The 21,007-nt window shown below is 48.2% G+C and overlaps 1 protein-coding gene across 1 annotated transcript in view; it reads left to right on the top strand.

Annotated features, from left to right (window-relative positions):
* The first annotated feature begins 317 nt into the window (after window positions 1–317).
* The window catches only part of LOC142590597 (sodium/hydrogen exchanger 3-like), a 241,047-nt gene continuing 220,357 nt past the window's right edge, over window positions 318–21,007 (top strand). The window contains exon 1 of the mRNA XM_075702912.1: window positions 318–1,650. Coding sequence (XP_075559027.1) covers window positions 1,293–1,650 — 358 coding nt within the window. The 5' untranslated portion in view covers window positions 318–1,292. The remainder of the gene's footprint in view (window positions 1,651–21,007) is intronic.

The raw sequence follows: 21,007 nt of genomic DNA, 5'->3' as shown, positions 1-21,007 counted from the left end.
ACGCAAGGAGTGATTATTTCAGCTGCGCATCGCAGCGGCATACAAAAGCGGTTGACAAGCCGCAGCTTTAACTGTAGGCCCAACTCGCACCCGTTTTACTTTCTGCAAAACCAAAGCGCGCGCGCCGCGCGAATCCTTTCTCTTGGCCGCGCGCTTCCGCGTCAGTCCCGTGCCGCGGCGTGGTTGCCAGCCAATGGAGAGAACGCCGGCACGCTTACGACGCGTGACGTCGGCGGGCGTCACCGTTTCGTCAGGTCTTTTCCCGCACCAATGGCCGGCGTGGAGAGAATTCGACCGCGTAAAGCGGTCGTCGTCCGGCGCGGTCGGCTGCAGTTCTCCAGTAGACTACGCGAAGTCGGTCGGTGTGGGACCACCGCATTCTGCTGCGGGGAAGCGGACTTGCGTGTTTTGTTTGCGCCGGCGTGGCCGGCTGCTCCCGTCGTCGGCTTGGCTGCTCAGCTGTGTGTGACAGTGCGAACAGCGGCGCGCACCCGGGGTGACTCTGCGTGAGTGACGAGGCGCTGTCACCCATCACTTCAGCCTCCCTCGATCCACCGGTTTTAGTAGCGGTGAGCTAAAGGGTTAAGTGAGGCGCCAGAGCGATGCTCTTGCCCGTGATGCCGGGAGGAAACTGACGTGCCGGCGATATACGCGCTTCTCTCGCCCGGCTGCATCAGTGCTCGGCGGCGTCTGATTTTCTGGAGCAAGCGCGATAGGCGGCCTCAGAGTTGCGGGAGCAAGAAAAGAAAACGAGGGGAGCCTAGCAGACGATATTGCTTTTAGTTTCGACTTTTCTGAAGAGCTTGCCTGGCTGCAGAGTTGTGAGCAATATATTTCGCTTGTGCCGCTCCACTTTCCGATTCGTGGCAGTAGCAGGAAGAGACATACACCCGTTCTTCCTTTTTTTTTTTTTCACTTCACGCGCTCTGCATTTTTTTTAGTACCGCCAAGTGAGTAAAGTGATCTTCTAGGGGCTTGCCGCCAAGAGCGTAGGAAAGCCCAGCACAAAGCAGAAGTCGTCGTCGTTCCGCTTCCGCTTTCCCAGCTGGAAGCTGCCGGACTCTGAAGGTGTCGTCTCCGCGTCAAGCAGACGACAAGCCGTTGTTTTGCGCTTGACGCGGCATCGCCGCTGTGTCCGCTCACGACGATGGTGGCTGCTTTCCGCCGCCGGCGCGGCCTGCTGCACCTATAATACCGCCGCGACGCTTTCCTGGACGATGATAGCTCCCGCCGCGATCTCGTAATTTACAGGCGCGTGCTGAAAAGGAGGAAATAAGCGAGACAGTGTCGCGATGCTGCTGTGGCGACAACGCGCCCTGTGGACGTGGATCGCGGTGCTTGCCGCGCTTTCGTGGACATGCGGCGCCGACGAGGCGCGCGCGCCCGTGGTGGACAGTGCGTCGCGTGGACACCACGAGGCCGTGCCGCCGGACCCCGACGACCACACGGCGAGCACGGACGACGTGATCGTGTCGCCCATCCACCACCACGGACTCGGCGGCGGACACGCGATCTCCGCCGGACACCACGGCAACGGTGAGCGTGACGGGCCGCCCAAGCGCTTCCAGGTTGCCAAGGTGGACTTTCACCACGTCGCCACACCGTTCATTATATCGGTGTGGATAATCATCGCTGGATTCGCCAAAATAGGTGAGTGTGTCTCCTATATGTCCACTTGTATACAGGCTGTGGTGCCACTATGGCGGCAATGCGACAGTGCGTGTCCCACACTCCGTTGAGAATTGGGACATGCGGTCACACGAGGACTAAGCGGTCGTTTGCGGCTACGGTGCATATAGCATACAAAGGGAAACGTAGTTCTGGAACTTCTCTCTATAGTTCTCGATTTCTGTGTGCGCGTGTGTTTTTACCCTCGTGACACTTTCGACAATCAATGTACCGAGTGCGCAGGTTGCTTCCTGTTCTAGTTAATAAGGCTTGTTGACATTCTCTACCTCATGAATGGAGGCGTTGACAGCATTTTCAGATGAAATCTTTTGCTCCGTCTGGTGCATGCTGCGCACTTTGACTAGCAAAAAAGAAGATGCTTATTCGAAACTCATTTAAGCGAAAAGTACAAGATTTAATGTAGGTAACTACAAAGGTAGCCTGTGGCTAACCAGCAAACGACTGCTAACCTATCATCCCTAGTGTCATTGTTCGCAGAAAATTAAAAGCGGAATCTTCGAAAACGTCTTCCATTATTTACGTCTTTTTTTTTTCTTCAGTACATTCTGTTTTCATTTTTTTTTTCAGACAGTCAAGTATTTCCTGCGTAAAATTGATGCACCTTGAAAGAGAGTCGCAATGTTTTTTTAAGAGATGCTGCTTGGTGATTCTAAGATGATAAGAATAATAAAGCAAATGCCCTCCTCACCTATTTTACAACGAGAATTTGATATTTGTTTCCTTAATCTTTATGTTTATATTTTTTTCTTAAGGCTGCGATTAGAGAATAAGTCAATTACTGTGCCGTCTTTGAAACACTCCAAGAATGAAGATAAGCATATATGAATAACCAGGACACAGTGTATACATATTTCACAGAGTTCACTATGCAAAATAACGTCACCTTTGCGAGGCTTTCTGCTGTGTGACTGCGTCGGTCCTGAGAGTGACTCTCAGCGTGTGTCGCGACTTGCGCACGTAAAGGTTCTACTGTGAACCTTTGCGTGGGCTTAGTCCAATCGTTTTGTCTTCTTTTTTTTCTGCTTTTTATTCTCTTTATGTCATTACCGTGCGGCCTTTGCGGTGATTGGTGGCATAGGCACTTGCTCATGCAAGGGTCCTTCACAACGCCTCACATCAGACCTGATTTAAGTTCGAAACTGCGGCTAATTAATTATGCTGTGGCTGACGTAAGGCTGCCCCATGTGAGCGGCTCTATACGCCAGCCTACTCACGGAAAGTGTTTTCATTTCTCCTTCAATTTTTTTTATGGCTCTGACACAAGTGACATTTAAATTAACACGAGCGCACTCTGCGCGGAAGCAGTGAACGCAGACTTGGAAGAATGGCTGAGAAAGCCGTGAGCGAGCTGTTCATTATCTAGCTGGGACATATCAAGGAAAGGCGAAGCCAGTAAATTTGGATCGGGCTTTTCACCTGTAGTTTCTTTTTATTTTATTTTTTTTTTTCGTAACGAACATCGCATGCCAAAGCGACATTTGGAGGTCATATGTTGTTACTGTCGATCTGGGTCAAGAGTGGTTGATGCTAGACTTCCATCTTGTGTTTCGAGCGTCTCTGCTGAATTAGTGCGTAAACGGAGAAATAGCTAATAAATTGATCTTCGGTTTGCGAAGCGGTCGCTCTTGTAGTCCGGAGTATTTCGTTTAGCTAAGCTGTCTTCGTTATTGAATGTGGCGTTATTTCTCATTTGCGGCTCTGATTTTGTCGATCCCGGATGACAATACCTTGGTACTGAACCGCGCAAAGCACACCCACCCACACGCACGCACGTACGTGCACAGATTGGTTGCGCGAGTGTGGTGGGGTACTATACTTGTCAATTTGTGGTCATCTCCTTCTGATTAGTACACCTACTCGGACGAGTTGATCTGACGTGACGATGATATAAACGCGCTTAAAAGTGAACTAGGGTGGTTGCTTGGGCTAGTTGGTAATTTATGATGAAAACGGCGTACAGCGCGAAGGACAAGGACTGCGAGAGACGACAAACGCTGCGACAAACGGCGCAGTGTCTGTCGTCTCTCGCAGTCCTTGTCCTTCGCGCCGTACGTCGTTTTTATGAGCGCTTAAAAGACGCGGCGGATCGGTAAAGACGAGGCACAGATGTGTGTCTCGTCTTTAGCTGTCGTCCACGTCTTTTCGGCTCATTTACATCATCTCCATTTGATTGTCGGTCTTTCGCACGCGCTTATGCCGAGCACGAAGCGAGCAAGCAAATAAGGTGCCCCTCGTGCGAAACGGTGAAGTCGCTTTGTCTGCCTGCGCGGACGTTGCTATTCTAAGGCGCTGTGGCGATGACAGTGGGCCGGCGTGGGCGGCACGAAATAGAGGGGGGTGCCGCTGGCCGCTAGCCGCGGTGCGGGCGACGAAAGGAAAGCCGCGCCGCATATCACTCTCCCACCGGGCGCGAAGCGAAGCTGAGAATAACCGAGATGGGGGGGGGGTCTCTGCGCAAGAATCACTGCTCTCAGACCGCGCAGATAACGGTGGGGTGCGCGGAGGAGCTCCTCTAAATGATTTCCCCTTCCAAGGAAGGAACAACAAGCGTGCGACAGCCAAGGGGCGATCTAGCCACTGCCGCTAATGGAGCGTACGAATGCAACCAAGGGGAATAACTTCCAACTTTAATGTGCGTTTACAATTGCTGCCCATTGGTTTGCGAGCCCGACACGCTATGACAAAGAAGGAAACGAGGAAAAAAATAACTCTCTGAGAACTGCCACAGTGGGATTGTCGGCACCACTGCTTGCAATGTCTTTTTCGCTTTTAATTTTTGGTTCCGTTCTTGCTCTTTAAGTCATGTTTAATGCCGATGTGATTGCATGCGGCTCTTTGCTTCCCGTTGGACTGTGGAGTGACATCGAGCGCCTAATTTGCCTATATGTTACGTAAGAGAAGGATATTCGGAAATGACAGGGGAAGGACTTCTGGCCTCATCTCGGCTTTCCCTGTCGTTACCGAGACGGCCTGGCTGTTGGACGACGGCCTAACTTCTCAAAACGTAAAATCTGCACATTGGCGTTTTTTTTTCTATTATTATTCACGCATATATGACAATTAAGTAGGCGTTATGAATGTGTTGAAGTCCGTGATGCTTGGCTCACAGGGAAAATGGCGATCGTGAAAGGCCAGTACTTTCACAATACCCTTCCAGATCATAATTTAAAATGTTTTGCTTCGAGAACGAGCCTGGCAGGCATAGCACTCGGTTGCGATGTACTCTGCCCTGGCGTCGTTCGCTTAACGAGGTAATCTGTGGGAATATTTCTTACCCCGGTAATGGACTATAGGTAGATCGTGAAGAATGCGGATATCAATCAAGTGCATTCCTTACTGGCCCAGAGGAAAACAGAAACTGCGTTAATAGCAGTCATGCACGTCTTCTTACTCGGCTCCAACGTTCTTCCGGCTCTAGAAGGAATACGCCGTCCCAGTCTTCAAGCGGAGTCCTCGCTGAAGTGAAAAATGTCATTTCATGCGCCCCACAGGACTCGTATTTACAGAAGCCTGTTATGCTAGAATTATTCATAAGAGGAAATTCCAGGCAGTACTCTGGATATATTATTATTGAAGGCGGCCAGCTGATGGCATAAATCACATGAGAACTAAAGGCTTTGCGAATTCGGCCCCGGGTTTTCTGAGCTCGAGAGCTGGCGTGAGGGCTAAGTAAATAAATTCTGGGATTTCACTTTCGTGAACAGCACGGTGGACTAAAAGTGACGCCATAGCTCCGGATTGATTTAGACCAACTAGCCGTTCTTGCCGTGCACCCAAATCTAAGTACACGAATGCAATCGCATTTCACCACAGACCTAGCAATGCGGCCACCGCTGCCAGGAATCGAACCAGCGGCCTCGTGATCGTCAGCAGAACGTCATAGCCGCTGAGCCACCGCGGTGGGTGGCAAGAGGGCTGGCGAAAAGGTTCCACAGGGACCGGAAACGCCTCCTTGCCCTTGAACATGCTCCGACGCTACAGAATGAGAAGCTCTCCGGGTACCGCGGCGTCGAAATGTTTCGCTAGATTTTGGGTTTTGTTGCTACGAGGTCGGGGGCTCAAGTTTTTCGTGGTTTTTCTCTTTATCTTCTATACCGGGCTTGGTAACTAATACCTAGAAGAGGACCACCTCCAGTAAACTGGTATTAGAGGGTGCCATAAATTTCCCAATGTGTTTGGGACCATGTGAGCTGTATAGCTTACAGCATTTGGCCTAGCTCCTCAAGTTATTCGTATGCGGTACTTTTGCCGCAGTCAGGCGCTCGAGAAAGTGGCATGTTCAGAAGATGCGACAGTGCGACCGTAACGTACCAACTTTCTCATCCCCTTTTGCCGATACGAACAATGTTTATTTACTGTTTTTACTTTCGCTGTAAAGCCGAGAGAAACGTAGTAGCCGCGGTATATTTTCTACTTCAACCTACGGAAACCCATTTATAACTTGAGCTGAACAGAAATGCAACAGCACTCGCGCCGACAGCACACGGGACAGAATCAGTACGGGAGAAGCAGCCATGACACTTGGCACTATGTGACAACTCGCTCCCCATGCGGGGCTGAGGTGAACGATTACACCTGGCGCTTGCGTTGAACCAGGCTCTTGATGCATGCATGCCCCGATCGGCCGGTCGTTGTTGGCACTTTGAAGGAGCGCAGGCTGCGCGTCGCGCGCCACGATCGAAGCCCTGCTTTCGACTCGGCTGCACTAGTCGGGAAACTGCTTTGCCTGTTCGCGCATCTCGTCAGCGTGCACGTTCATCTCTCTCGCTCTGAGACAGCAGCATGCCGGGCGTGTGGCTGTATAGGCTAACCTATCCAGCTCTCATTGCACTGCTCTGACACCTGTCGCCCCGGAACTGTCCTGATAAAGCGAGGTGTGCCGTATAGCTCGCGAGGGTCACCTCGGGCGATGACACGCGCTGACTGAGCAGGTGGCATCTCCACCACCCCTTGGCCGCGGTCGGCAGACCTGGGGCCCACCTGACTGGCGCCACTGCGGTCACAACTTTTTATGGGTTTAGGGCATATTTGGCTCAGCCTTACGCAACAGACCATTTGGTTCTCCCAAAGGGAATGCGCTCTCTCTCTCGCAGTTTTCTCTTTCGCGTGCTGGATGGTGGAGGCGGGCGGCTTTTATTTTCTGCGCAGATAACGGGAGCGAGGATGCCGGGCAGGCTCCATCGGGGCCTCGCTGCGGTGCCGGCGCGGGCACATTGCTCTGGCGACAATTGCGGTCGCGCGATAAGGCGTGATTAAGACGTGCACGCGGACCCTCTCCTCCCTGAATGGAGAAAAAGCCTCTTGCAGTGCTTTTTTACCTTGAAAGAAGCACGGCGGCTTGCTGCCGCTTCCTCGTCCAAGCCGCGACGCACGGGAGAGAGGCGCGTGTAGTTTTCCTATATACATCTTCCCGCCGGCTACTGCTGCTGCCTCGGCGTAACTCGGTGCGCAGCTTGGGAAAAAAACCGCGGCATCCCCACGTGACGCGACACGTGCTCGCCGCCTACCCTCGGTGGCATCTTTCGGCACAAGCTGTCGACGGGGGCTGCGATTGGTTAGTGCCACTCGCGCGGCTTTACGGCGCCCGGTGGTTGAGGAATAATTTTTATCCAAAATGTTGTTTTCGCTCGCGGTGAGCGCTGATAGGCAGTTAGGTGAGGCGACGTTTTCTTGGGAGACGGAGATGCCGTTCGATCAGTCAGGACTTTCCCCTGCTTCCTCCAGTTGTCCTAGCCAATTATTGGCCCGGAGAGCCACATGTAACGACGAAAGTTGCCTCTTATGTAGCTCCAATGACAGTTATTTTGGCAAAATTGGCAGCCCCTGCGCTTGCTCCGTGCGTCTGATTCAGTAGTGCGCGAGTACGTCAGAAGCTCTTTTCCTTCTGCTGCCGTGATTTTATAAGCGCGGCAAAAAAAAAAAAGAAAAAGCAGAGGTCTGCATATTGCAGTGACAAAGACATTTGTTGCATATTATATACGTGTGTTACATGATGAAACTAGGGCTAAATTATGAGCACATATATGCGCCTTCGTTATTCACGTAGCAATAGAACCATTACGAGGCACTGACTTCGTCCCTTGACTTCATCGTACTTTCATGTTCATGAAATGGCTGTGGCAATATTGTTAAATTATGCCAGGCTTCTTTTTTTTTTACGAAAGCACCAAATAAATTAGGGAAGACGTGGGTATTTAGAACGTCCGGGGAAGTTCCCTAAAGCGGGATACGGGAACGAGACAATGGAAAGATGAGAGGTATAAGGAAAAATCAAGCGCTTTTGCAAGGGCAATGGAATAAATAACAGCACGCAATGTCGCTAACTCTTTATGCGTTTTCCAAGCACAGTAAGCAGGTTGGCATTTCAGCATGAGCAACGTCGCTGCAATCAAGTAATATGTGTATTTATACACATAATCTTCTCTCTTTTTTTTTTCAATACACCGCTAGAAAGACAAAGGCCTCACTTCGCGGAATGACCAGGAAATAAAGGCATCCGGTAGGCGCTGGCTGCGTGTGCAATAGTGAGACGCCAATTTCACAGGGCTTAATTTGACCTCCACTTTAGTTATTCTGGCATGAGCCGCCGACTCTCTGTGAATGCAGTCGTAAACGATTTCCAACAACCGTGAGAGTGTTGCAGCTCACTATTGCGAAAGGTGCCGAACTCACAAAACAAAACCCCTGTGTGTATACTGTGGCAGGCTTGACCGCCACCCAGCAACGTCGGCAGGGTGACACGTGACACATAACGCGCGGTTACATCAATCAACGATTCTGTCGCGTAGAGCTCCGGAGAGACGTCGCCTGAAAATTCGACCTATCGAAAAACACGCTGTACACTGGACGTTTTCTCCATTATTAGCGCGGCCATTGACGTTGTCACTGTCGCTTCCCGCGAAAGTCATTCAGCGCGTGAGTTTACGAGCAGTTACTGTGCTTTCACGGCCTTGCCGTGTGTCAATCGCACACTGTGCTGAGTACGGGGTCTCGCAGACGTCGGACAGTAAAGACGTGAATGCGGATTAAAAAAAAAATCCGTTACTATAAATGCGCTGCTTTTGTATACCAGTCTCGCGTTACGGCCTCGCTGAAGTTTAATTCACACGCCCCGGCGCGGCGCTTTTCAAAGGCCGCTGTAAAGCATTAGCGCATGAACGCCACTGTTGTCTTCGCGCATTTAAATTTAGCCCGGGTGATCGAACCCGCTGCATTACAGCGCAATGCCCCCGTCGGCGCAGCGGCGCCGCCAGTTTTTCAGGCCTCGTATTCAACGCTGCGAATATTTTCTGTCTGGTACGAGCGTGGCACGCGGCTAAAGATGGCGCGTCTTATCTCGGAGCTGCGAGTGCGGCAGCAAAGAAAAGGAAAAAAAAAAAGAAATTGAAAGAACCCACCTGTCCTTGGCGACTGCATTTCTCTCTTAAGCCCGTTGAGGAAACGCGAAAGTTTGCAGTAAAATACTAAAAGGTGCGGCGCACGCCGCGTGGAAAGATCCGTCGCCAACGAAGCGCATATCATAGTTTCTTTTATTTATTCAATTTCTCTCTTTCCCCGTCTGTTCCCCTATATACTTCCCTTCTGTTTTTCGTTAGGTTGGCCTGGGCAGAGGATGGTTTTGGTCGATAAAGAAGAATTAGGGAAACCTTTGGGCTATTTAGACGCTATATAGGAGTGATGGGCACCGTGAGAAATGTCGCCTCTCCCACGTTATGAATGTTATGAATCACCGAAGTCGGCGTAACCAGCTGTTTTCTGCCACCGTCAAAACGTGACCACAGCTGTCCGAAGTTGAATCGCCGATCTCCTCCTTCGTCGCATGGCGCCCGCACCGCTAAGCAATCGTGGTGGGCAAGCTGGGATACTGGGCTTTGTTTTCCAGCGTGCCGCGCTCAGGTCAAACAAGGTTTCGCGGCGCCTTTCAGGGCGACGATCGTTATTTTTGCCGTGTCAAAGACATTTTGCTGCTCAACGAGTAAAATGTTACTTCTAATGGCCTAATGGTGAATGCGAGAGGACATAGTGTAGCTTCAGAGAGAGCGAAAAGGCAGGGAGGCTACGAAAAGCTCGAAGCTGGGTTTGCTGTGTCCCTCTTTTCAGTTACGGTCATGTCGTCCCCCCCCCGCCCCCCCAGCAGGGTACCTTCTCATCCTCAGTTTCACCCCTACAATATCGCGTCACGCGCACAAATGCTCGCCTTACACAGACACGTTGCTCCATGGGGCAACGCTTTGCAAAACCCCAAACAATGCCCCATCGCGAGCTAGGTGCAAGATGTTTCACCTAGCATCCATTACCACAGGGCGTGGAATGTGCACTTTTTTTTTGCTTCAGCAACAACCATAGTACTCATATTTTAGAGAAATCTCCCTTGCTTGATGTATGTTGTTTACGGTGGCTTTTCTGTGTCGTCCTCTGTTTTATGCTTTGCCCGAATATATTCGCGCGCCTGTATCGATGTTACACAGAATCTGCTTCGAGCCTTCCCTCTCGTACGTGCCCTTTCTTCCAATAAATGTTTTTCTCCCGTCGCGTTAACTGCACTGCAAGTGGACGGCCACATGACCGTAAGCTTGCGACAGCGCACGTGCATATCAGCTGGACGCATGTAGTTGCGCAAAGCAATCTTGCTTTTACCGCGGTCGCTCTTGAATCCTCCTCTCTGTGACCGTCTCGCTGTAGTCCTTTCTTCGTGCCGCATCAATTAAACGAAGCGTGCACTATTCGCCTCCAGGCACGCGGCTCATGTACGCAAGCCTCGCCGAGTACGGAGACACCGCGGGTCGGCTGGACTGGATGTCTTCTCGTTATCCACCCGTGCGCCATCGGCGCTAGGGTGCCTATTGCATCTTCTCGCGCGATCGCAGTGTCCCGTCCTTGTCCTGGCCCTCTATACCTCCTGGTGCGCTTTCTGTTGCTTTGTTTGCTGGTCTTTGTGTTGCTTCACTTGTTCCTCAAATGGGCCATGTTTGCGCTCTCGCAGTGCGCGCCCGAGCGCTCTTCGGCCACTGCTCGACACTCCTCCTTGCTCCGGCCGACTATCATAAAGCGGCGATCTCCGGCGCGAAAACAGTGCAGCTTTTCTGGCAGCGACCTGAGAAGCTGGGATCCGATGCGCCGGTGCGGCTCAGCTTTCGTCAATCGCTCGCGAGTGCCTCGCACGCGTCTCAGATTGCCCTAGACACCGACGAAAGCAGGCATGTGTATAAAAAAGAACAGAGGAGAAGAAAAATGCCGTATCTACTGCCACCAGAAGAACGAGGGCCTAAACAGGAAGGCGCGCCCTTCTGACATCCTCCAGTGGCACCGCGCTTTTCTTGCGAAAAAGAAGGTATACTTGGAAATATCTAGTAGTCTGTGCACATTTCCCTTCCGCTCTGCATCTCGGCACATATATGCACTTACGGGGCGAAAGGCAGCGGCGGTTTCTTTCTTTGTGCGGCTCTTTCTGCTCACTATCATTCTTCTTTTCAAAAAGACTAACGAAAGACTCGCTTCTCTTGTTTTTGGCATTCAGCAGCGAAGCTGCAGTATACACCGTATATTGAGGATATCTCAGACGCGGTGGCTCAACAGCTACGGCGTTCTTCTGCTGAGTGTGAGGCCGTGGCTTTGTTTTCCAACCGTGGTGGCCGCATTTTCTTTGGACTCGGAGTGCAAAGACACCCCTACGCCGAAATTCCGGAAATTGATAGAGAGCGCCGTCTGCTCACATCTCCTCGAGCTCCCTGCGTGTCATTGTATTCGTCCTAGTTTTGGGACGCCGGCTTTACGCGGTTTAAAACCGGTTAGCTATCAGTTATCGCCTTGGCTAACCCGCTACAAGCGCTGCTCTTTGAAGCTTTTGGCGGCGCGTGCCGTGCTGTGGGCTGTTCTCTTGAACGCAGAATTGTCAAGATGTTTTAAGACAACATGATGGCAAAATGTGTACGTTTCTCAGAAAAAAAAAATGATTGCGCTGCACGCCGTTACAAAATTTCAATAACGTTTATTATTTTTTGTTAATTTTTTTTTAGCTTGCGAAGCTGACGCGTCATAACATTTACGCCATGCTGTTGTAAGCGTTAATATCTGTCATCTACCAGTCTATTGGTATTACATTTGTACGAATTCCCTCCTGTTTTTGACAAAAAAGTTTACTTCAGTGAACAGTTCCTTGTATAGAGTGGATTCGCACTTAACGTTTACGAGGTACCTACCGATGATGACTGGGATATAAACTCGGATCCATCGTTTAATGTTTGAAGCGACGCACGCAGGCAGTTTTCTTTATCGTATACATCGTGCGCCTTTTCCTTGTTGTGAGTCTGGCTGCACATGGGAAAATATAGAACACCTTTGATCAGCTTGTCCTTGATACGAGTCACAGAGAAGTATTTTAAACACAGCAATGAACCGACTTGCTGACCTGTTAATATGGCAAAACTTCTTAGACCGGGAGTTAAGTTCGCTGACATGATCAAACTTGCATGCATTGAAGATAACCACGTTGGAACCCGGGAGCCACATGCATGACACTCGCGCAGGTTGTTTATTCTTCCGCAGTCGACGGCCGTTTGTGTTCTTAGAACTGCGCTGTACTTCGAGACGGGGACCGATGGGAATGGCGCACTTCTACTGCGGTGCCCAAGGTATATGGACACATTACGGACAAGCGCATGTAACGAGAGGCCAAGCAGCCGCACCATCATCATCATAAAAATCTTATTGTCGAGACTGAGGAGTTTGGAGCACGCAGGCTCCCGGGCTCTCGCACGACCCCACTGCACTCAAGCGCTTGGCAGCCACCTCACCGCTCGCATGTCACTCAGCGGCATATAGGCGCGTTCTTGTGGGTTAACACAGACACAAGCACTGCCGGGAGTGGTGGCCTTCCCGTTGCGTTGCGGTAGATACAGTTTTACGCCCTCGAGCATACGTATGTAACGGGAGACCTGGAGGCAAGGTCGTGCGCATGTACTATTCTGCCGCATGTCCTAGGTTACTGGCTCGCGCGGCGATTTATGTGTTCGCGGGCCGTACTACTGCACCGGGCAGCTGCACCGAGGTGCGCGATCTTCGAGCAAGGGGGCCATATGGCGTTCGTTTAAATGATGTCGGTCTGTGTGTTCCAAAAACCGGACTAAAAGTGTGTATTGTCGATGGTCCCGTCTACCTTGAAAAGAACTAGTTGGTAGAATGTGAGCGAGGAGACTTAAAATAGGGGTACCGCACCAATTTACGAGGCTACTTAAATGAAGGTGTATATACATGAGAAAGGGAGAAGCGAGCGAGCGGATAATCGGCCACCGCTAGTCAATGTTTTCTAGGGCCCTATAACGTAATCCTATTCCAAACTATTCCACAGCGTCCAGAGCGTCCACTTCGACCTGAGTCATCTACCTCGGGTATGCTAGGTGACTGTTTTCTACGGTCCTCTATCACACACTATATAGACAGTGTTAAATTTCTCTTCCTTGTACCATCTTCTATATATTATGCGAATGACTACTACGGGTACCGCACTGCTTCACTGCGGTCACGAACTGCTTCATTGCTTTAAGGATACGCTTTACGTTACGTCAATCATACAACAGTTTACAATTGTGGAGAGGCTGGCGACATATTTGTTGCTTTCGAGTGTTTATTTGCTCCAGAAATGTTTATAAATTTCCGCTTCCATTGCTCTGTGCTCACTGCCACTGACCACTTTCATGAATAGATGACCAGGCCGTTAAATCTGTACAGCGATTGTTTTCGCTTGATTGCATACATTTTTGGTATTCACCGATCACGACCGGCTAATTCTGATAATAGCGTTGGCGGTTATTGATGTGGTAGAGAATCCAGGACGCCTCGGCGTCTTTCTGTCAGGCCAGTCTGCAGACTGTATATCTGTATACCTGCACCTGTAAGTGTAACAGCGCAGTGGTTACCTGAAGGTCGCCATAAAAGGCTGTAGAGCATGTACGTTTTCCCTCGCAATCAGTGCTTTCACTCAGTGCTGAAAGGATACTCGGCCAAGATCCGAATACAAACGCTACTTCAACGGGGCGCGTTAACGCTCTCTTCGCGTGTGTATGCAATCGGGCGAAAGTCGACAACTCCGCCTTTGCGAGGCCTCGATCGGAGACCGATGCTCTACAATCACATACCGTGACACATTTAAAGCCGCAATCTATGCGGCGCTTCCGCAGCGATGCTATCGGAAACCGCTGGTTTTAGATCTTGAAAAGCGAACGCGGCGCATGTGTGCTCGATTCTCTCAGCGCTGATCTCGCTTGGCGCTTACAACCTGCTCGCTCAGCGATTCGTGTTGGCGGTTCCAGACTGTGCTTGCTTCTAGAGCACACTATTAGCTTTATCACCGTATTTTTTTCTACCAGTTAGGTCGTCGTTGTACCTTCACAGAAACACAACCTTTGCGCGTTCATAAGCGACGAAACAAAACAACATATAGCAGGGAAAGCGTGAGCATTGCGGCTGCTGGATAACGTCTCAAGCCTTTTTCTCTCTTTTTTTTTTAGGTTATGACGCTATCGCGACATGCGCACTTAGGGGAGCTCGTGCAATAACTTCAGGCCCAATCACTTATAAGCTGCTCGTCCCGTTAGGAAGGACAACATTTTTCGAAATATATGATTTATTACGTACAGGCTTCCTGATTATCGTACGGGGCTCGTTTGATAAGTATGGGAAAAATACAAGAGATGGCGCTACAGTTCTGTTTTCTTCTAGGTGACGCGTGAGAAGCACCCTTCATATGACGGCAGAACTTGTTTACGTTGGTACCGACAGTTAGTAAGCTTCTGATCCCAATTGGCACTGAGCGGTGTGGTGATTACCGCCAAAATGGAAAAAGTTGAATGTCGAGCCGTGATCAAACATCTTTATTTAAAACACACGGACGGCTGCCCAAATTAAAGCCGAGTTGAGCGAAGTCCATGAAGACTCTGCACCAATACTGAACATCATTTACTACTCGATAAATGAATTCAAACGTGGCCGGACTTCGACGCAAAATGAAGCACGTCCCGGGCGTCAAGTGGAGGTCACCACGCCAAAAATGGTATCGGAAATTCATGGAATTGTCATGGAAGACTGCCGAATAAAGTTACTTGAGATAGCTGAAATTGTGAGCATCTCTGGAGAGAGAGTTCACAATATTCTTCGTGAGAAATTGCAGATGAAGAAAGTCTGTGCACCTTGGGTGCCGCGACTGCTGACGATCTACCAAAGGCGCATGAGGGCAGACTTCTCGAAGAAGCGTTTATCGATGCTTGATCGCAATCCGAAGGACTTTTGGCGTCGATTTGGGACAGCTGGCAAGACGTGGATATATCATTACACTCCACAGTCTTAACAGCAGTCGAAGCAATGGACTGGGCCTGATGAAGGTGCTCCAAAAAGGCAAAGACTGTTTGTTCAACTGGAAAGGTGATGGCGACTGTCTTTTGGGATTCTCGAGGAATAGTCTTTGTAGACTACTTACATAATAGCAAAAAGTTAACAGGACCATATTATGCAGCACTCCTAGATCATCTGAAAAAAAAAAACTGCGCACTAAAAGACCTGGGTTAGCACGGAAAAAACTCCTTTTTCACCAAGACAATGCTCCGCCCCACAGGTCGCTTGTTGCCATGACCAAATTGCACGAGTTTCGAGGTTGTGCCTCATCCACTCTATTCGCCGGATTTGGCTCCATGCGACTTTTTCCTCTTTCCAAAGCTGAATAATTGGCTGGGCGGAAAGAAATTTTCTTCAGATGAAGAGGCTATCTGAGTGGTAAATGATTACTTCAAGGGTCTCGAGCCGTCCTTTCTTTCTGATGGGATAAAAAAAAAAATGGAGCACCGCTGGAAGAAGTGTTTAGAGCTGGAATAGAACTATGTTGAAAAATAAAATACTGTTTTCTGCAAATGTGGTATCTTTAATTGCTTTTTTACCACACTTATCAAACGACCGTCGTAATCTAGCCCACGACTACCAAAGTGAGAGAACCGACAGCCCTGTAATGCACCGCGACTGTGGAAACTCATCGCGCGGCGTTTTCGATGTCCTCCCTAAAGAAGAGATCGATGACACATACAAGAAGCTTATTTTGGCCATTATTGATTAGCACTTTGTGTAATCAGGGTTCAGGCGCGTGCGCAGCTGGATGCCGATCAATAGGAATGGTTTATTTGACGACATGGTTTGAGGACGTTTCCAAGTAAAGGACAGCGCTTGCTGACATTTATACTATTGCGTGCGCTTGCGCGCTACAGCAGTGGTTACTCTTTTTCAGCTAAAGAAAAAACCGCTAATAAGCAAGGTTTGCACGGTGTTCGCACTTCACGACTGAATGAGAAATTTCGGTCAATAATTGGCACGAGTAATTTCACATTTCCAACTTACCTCCGCACATACTTCTACCGAAATTTCCGACAATATCCGCAGAATGATAAAAAAGAAAGAAATAGTAAAACACCTCTGGCATGAGCAATAGTAGGACGTATAGAAAGGTAGCTTTGTGGACCACTACTTCGAAGCATATTGCGCAAAGGTCGTTCTCCGAATGGTGTCCATCGGTTCAAGCACTCATCCTTCATTTACATCGAACATATTATTAGCGAAGGCGGCCGCACAATGGCAGATAACTTTTGAGAACAAAAATCTTTGTCAATTCTGTCCCAGTTAGCTAGGTATGCTTCATTCCAGAAATGTGGTAAAAAATTTTCACGATGTATTTTAGTTCTTGCACTAATTAAATATAGCTCAAACTGTTCCGAATGATGTGAGTTAGCAAAGCTGGCAATGTTAAATAGTTACGAACACACTGCGTCCGCATAAACTAACCGGAAAAACGATAGAGGGCGAACGTTGTCTACTTTCCTCGATCACGTTTCTCTGCGCTTTGCGTGTGCTGGTATTGGTTAATAAGCACCGCTATTTGGCTTATTAACCTGGTTACGAAGGGAAGCCCTGTATTCGTGCTAACAGCAAGACGCCACCCTTCAAGTACGGACAATCATATGCATCGGTTGCACATTGAGCACAAGTGCGCAACGTCAGCGAAAGAGGGGACCCAGAAATGCTGGCACCGCCGCACAGTGTGTTGAGCCTTGTGGTTGGCTTTCCCTCTGAAACTAAGTGCGCATGGAGAAAGCATCCATATAAGTTACAAGGAGCAAAGTTGTGCACAAAAGCTATTTATTTATTTATTTATTTATTTATTTATTTATTTATTTATTTGGTTTTGGATTACTAGCGGAAATTCAGATAACGTTTTTCTTTTTACTATTTATGTTTTACTATATATGTTTTGCTAGCCTGATGAAGAGCAAGCAGCAAAGGCGTACTCAGGTCGAAATGGACACCCTTGACGCCGAGGTGTACCGCGCGAGACATTGTATTACCTTCCCCCAACATAAGTTATGTGGCTGGCAATAAATGATATGGTCTTCTTGCGTGACGTTTTGCTTTCATGCATGGTTATGTAGAGATGTATTTACATATCGTGAACCCAGCTTGATCTTTTCGGGGATACGATTGTGATCATGCCTTGTCGCAAAACCGCAGGTGGCCAAATATATATATATATCGAGGTAGAGTTCTAAATTCAAATGTGTTCTTTGTTAGCTAAAGATATGCCGAGAAATTGGCAGCTGAGCTACCCCATACACAAGTAAGCAACTAACGCCATCAAAAATAGAAAAAGAAAAGAAAAAAAGATAACGCGAACACATAAACTCGACACCACTGAACAAAGAAGAAAGCAAACAAAACAAAACAACGGGATTAGTCTAATTCCAAATTAGCAATAATTTGCTGGTCTTTTTTTTTTTGTTCTTGTTCTTGTTGTTAGTGCTGGTGGTGATGGGTTTTTCTTTTTTCAAAAGCGCACGGGGCTACGGTGCACGAGACTTGTAGTTAATCGAACTGAAAAAAGTGTCATGAACGCGCGCATGCAACACAGAACAAATTCATATGGCGTATATGCCCAGGCCATACACGTGAATAATTTTCTTGTGAAATTGTTGCAAGCAGTCAATATAAATGGTGCTTACACTCGTGACAGAGTAGTAGAGAACAAAAGCTGTAAATAAACTTCATAGTGGTTAGATTAGCTCACTGACCACAAGAAAAATTCTCAAAGCAGTCAAAGCATGTCTCCGCTTTGTGAGACATCACCATAGTGCAAATATGTTTGCGATGCCACGAAGGATCGCAAACAAATTGCAATCGCCAAATGAGCCGAAATGAGCCGAAAAACACTGGGTACAGTCACAGAGCATGAAGACAAAATTCGGCACATCAATCCAAGAAGCCACAGGAGATAGTCAGATAGGAAGGCGCAGAACATAAACGTGTACACTTGCATAAAAAAAAACATGAAATTGTCCCCAGAATATATACAGAAGTTCACAGCGTCCCATACGAGTGAACGAGCGCAAGTGTACATACTTACGTAACTAACCCCATAAGTTTTTAACAGCATATTGCAAGCTTAGACTTACATGACAACTATATCATCGCTAGTATTGTTATTTATTTATTAGAGGACGTTAAACCTTACTAAATACCTTAATGGTTAAGCCTCTCCAGTAAGTGGTTAGTATTAGGGATAGTTCATGACAAAGTTTTTTATGAAATTGTCTTAGATGTAGTGCCGCAGGTTGCGAATATGAGGACCTTGCAATTGCCCTTCTCTTTCTGTGTTGGTCAACCAATAAAGCTTCCTTAAAGGGACACTAAAGAGAAAAATTATTTCTTCTGCATCAGTAAATTACCTTTCTACGACACTAAAAACACCACTCTTACCACAATAATACGCCTGGTAAGCCAGAAAAAGCGCAAGACCGAAAGATGGGTGACGACGCCTCCTCGAAGTTCCCGCACCTTGTCGCTATGACGTAATGAATTTTGATGGCATATTCTAAGGCCTACTTACTTATATAGCGGTACAGAATGACTACGTTGTGTTCTAAAGGAACCAAATATTAAACACGGCAAGTTTCGGGAACCTTTACTGCGAAAATATACCCAAATGAGAAAATATACTTTGGAATTCCTGACGTCACACTGACGTACGGGCGTCGGGGTTTCGGCGCGAAATTCGAATACTGATACTTCGACCTTCATTTTCTCATCTAATAATCAAACTATTATGTTGAAATGACTGCCTGCAGGGTTCTCAAACAATGCTTTATTAGTCTAAACTGATTTATTGTTTCGCTTTAGTGTCCCTTTAAATAACTCTGCCGCTATAGTGCCTAAAGGAGCTGAAAGAATGGCGGTTCAAGCAGCACGGGAATGATGGCCAGTACATGCATTTGCTTAATCTTTCTCTTGGCTTCAAACTGCTTTGCGATTTTACAAATCGATAATTTTAAACAAATTGTTGCGTTACATGTTGCATGTTTTGCGATAAATTTGGATGTGTGAAGAGACTTATTGCTCTGTCATGTTTAGAAAACTACGACTGCCCGAAAATTCAGAAAAGTAAAGCGTAAGAAAAATACCGTCGAAAGGAGTTCCGAAGCCGCAAGCACGAAGATTAGACAAATGTGTCTGTCCTTCATTTCCATGGTATATTGATCGTAGCGCAAGAGTTGCCTCTAGTAATTTTTGTAGGAAACTTCATGGTTCTGCGAGCCTATGGGGAAGGGGGCTCGGGAGGTTGCGACGCTTCTTCAGGTCAGCATGCACTGCAGAGAACGAACCGAGCCGATTCTCTCGCCGAAAAATAACGTCTCAAGTGTCATTTGTGTGCGGCTATGCGAAAATTAGTCGTTGTCAAGCGCTGCGTGTTAGCGATCCGGCCACCCCAGTATGTGAGTGCAACATTTCCATTTCATTTTCGCTCACTGCCGTGTACCGGAGCTCCGTTTCTCCGATGGATGTCATTTCCACTTCCCCGGTTTTCCTTGTCTCGCACAGCGGAGCTCGCTGCGTGACTACCCACGGCCCGTTGCGCGCTGTGTGTTGAGCTGTTCCTATATAGACCGCCGTTTTTGTGCCGCTGTCCGTCGCGTTTGTGCCCGTACGTGTAGTATACGTGCGTTGGCAGGGCAAGCTTTCCTCGCACTTTCGGGAATCCAATTCGTGTTCGCTTCAGACGACGCGCACTTCCTTTGTCATTCTGAGATTCTTGGAACAGGAAGTGCTGCTATGTTCGCGCGTATCCGCGGTTGAATTTAGTACTCGGGGAGAGTGTCGCTGCTTCCTGTCTTCCGCATCTTGATAACATTTTATTTGCGGCAAAGAAGAGAAGGAGCATAAGTTTTGACCGAGTTAAATGGTCCTTACTTTTTCTTTTTCCGTAGGCGTTAGTGATGCAGAAAGAAAAAAAATTGCCGAATGAGTAATGTGCGCTTTATAGCGATGATACTCAAATATATAGTCGAGAACCAGTGTGTCGCGTCCTTCGTTTTTGGTTTTTCTTTTCTGTATTGTATGCCACGCTTCATTTTCATCATCTCACGATCAACTGTTGTGGAAAGGTCAGCGACGCTAGTTACAAATATTTGCAGTATCTTCATTATAAATAAATAAATAAATAAATAAATAAATAAATAAATAAATAAATAAATAAATAAATAAATAAATAAATAAATTCTGCAGAGACACTTAAGACTGCTTATGTGTGGGAATGCGAAGGCATTACACCGTTTGTAGACCTCGGAAGGTCATGAACGCGCTCATGAACGCATTCGCCAGCACACATTAGAGAGTTTTAGATTAGGGGGACTCAAGGCGTTGGAGCCCACTAGCGCTTTGGGTCACGCTACTGCGCATGCGCAGCTAGTGGGCCCCAACACCTTGCGTACCCCTAATACAAAACTCTTTGTTTAGTCTGCCAGAATGCTGGAGCCACCGTAGCGTCGGGGAACGGTGCGCGAACACCGAAGTCTCGCGTTCGATTTCCCGCCCAGATCGAAACGTGCCAACGTTTCTTTTCAAAGTTATTAATTTAGTTTATTCACAGGAACGTCCCTGACAAATCTGACGTCAATCCGAACATTTTTTTTTTTGGGGGGGGGGGGGGGTGCCTTTCTTCTCTGCGTGCGGTCGGCTATTTTTGGTACCATCTTTTTGGTCACGCTGACTACGCCGACGGATTTTCGCATCATCGGGCATATAATGTTTTCGCATTAATAACGCCGTCTCCCTGTCAGACTCCTACGTGTGGTTTATTCAAACTGCTTAAACGGATGATCGCATAGGCGAAACGAAGCGTCACTAAGACAGCGCAAATAAGAGAGGTTCACACTGGGACGCTTGTGTCAATACACTAGCGCGATATTTACCCCGCGTTTGATGTTCTTCGCAATTCCTACCGACATTCACCTCAAGG

Source organism: Dermacentor variabilis, chromosome 1 (assembly GCF_050947875.1).
Source record: "Dermacentor variabilis isolate Ectoservices chromosome 1, ASM5094787v1, whole genome shotgun sequence".
Lineage (NCBI taxonomy): Eukaryota > Metazoa > Arthropoda > Arachnida > Ixodida > Ixodidae > Dermacentor > Dermacentor variabilis.
Note: the sequence above shows the minus strand (reverse complement) of the source record. Positions and strands in the feature narration are given on the sequence as shown.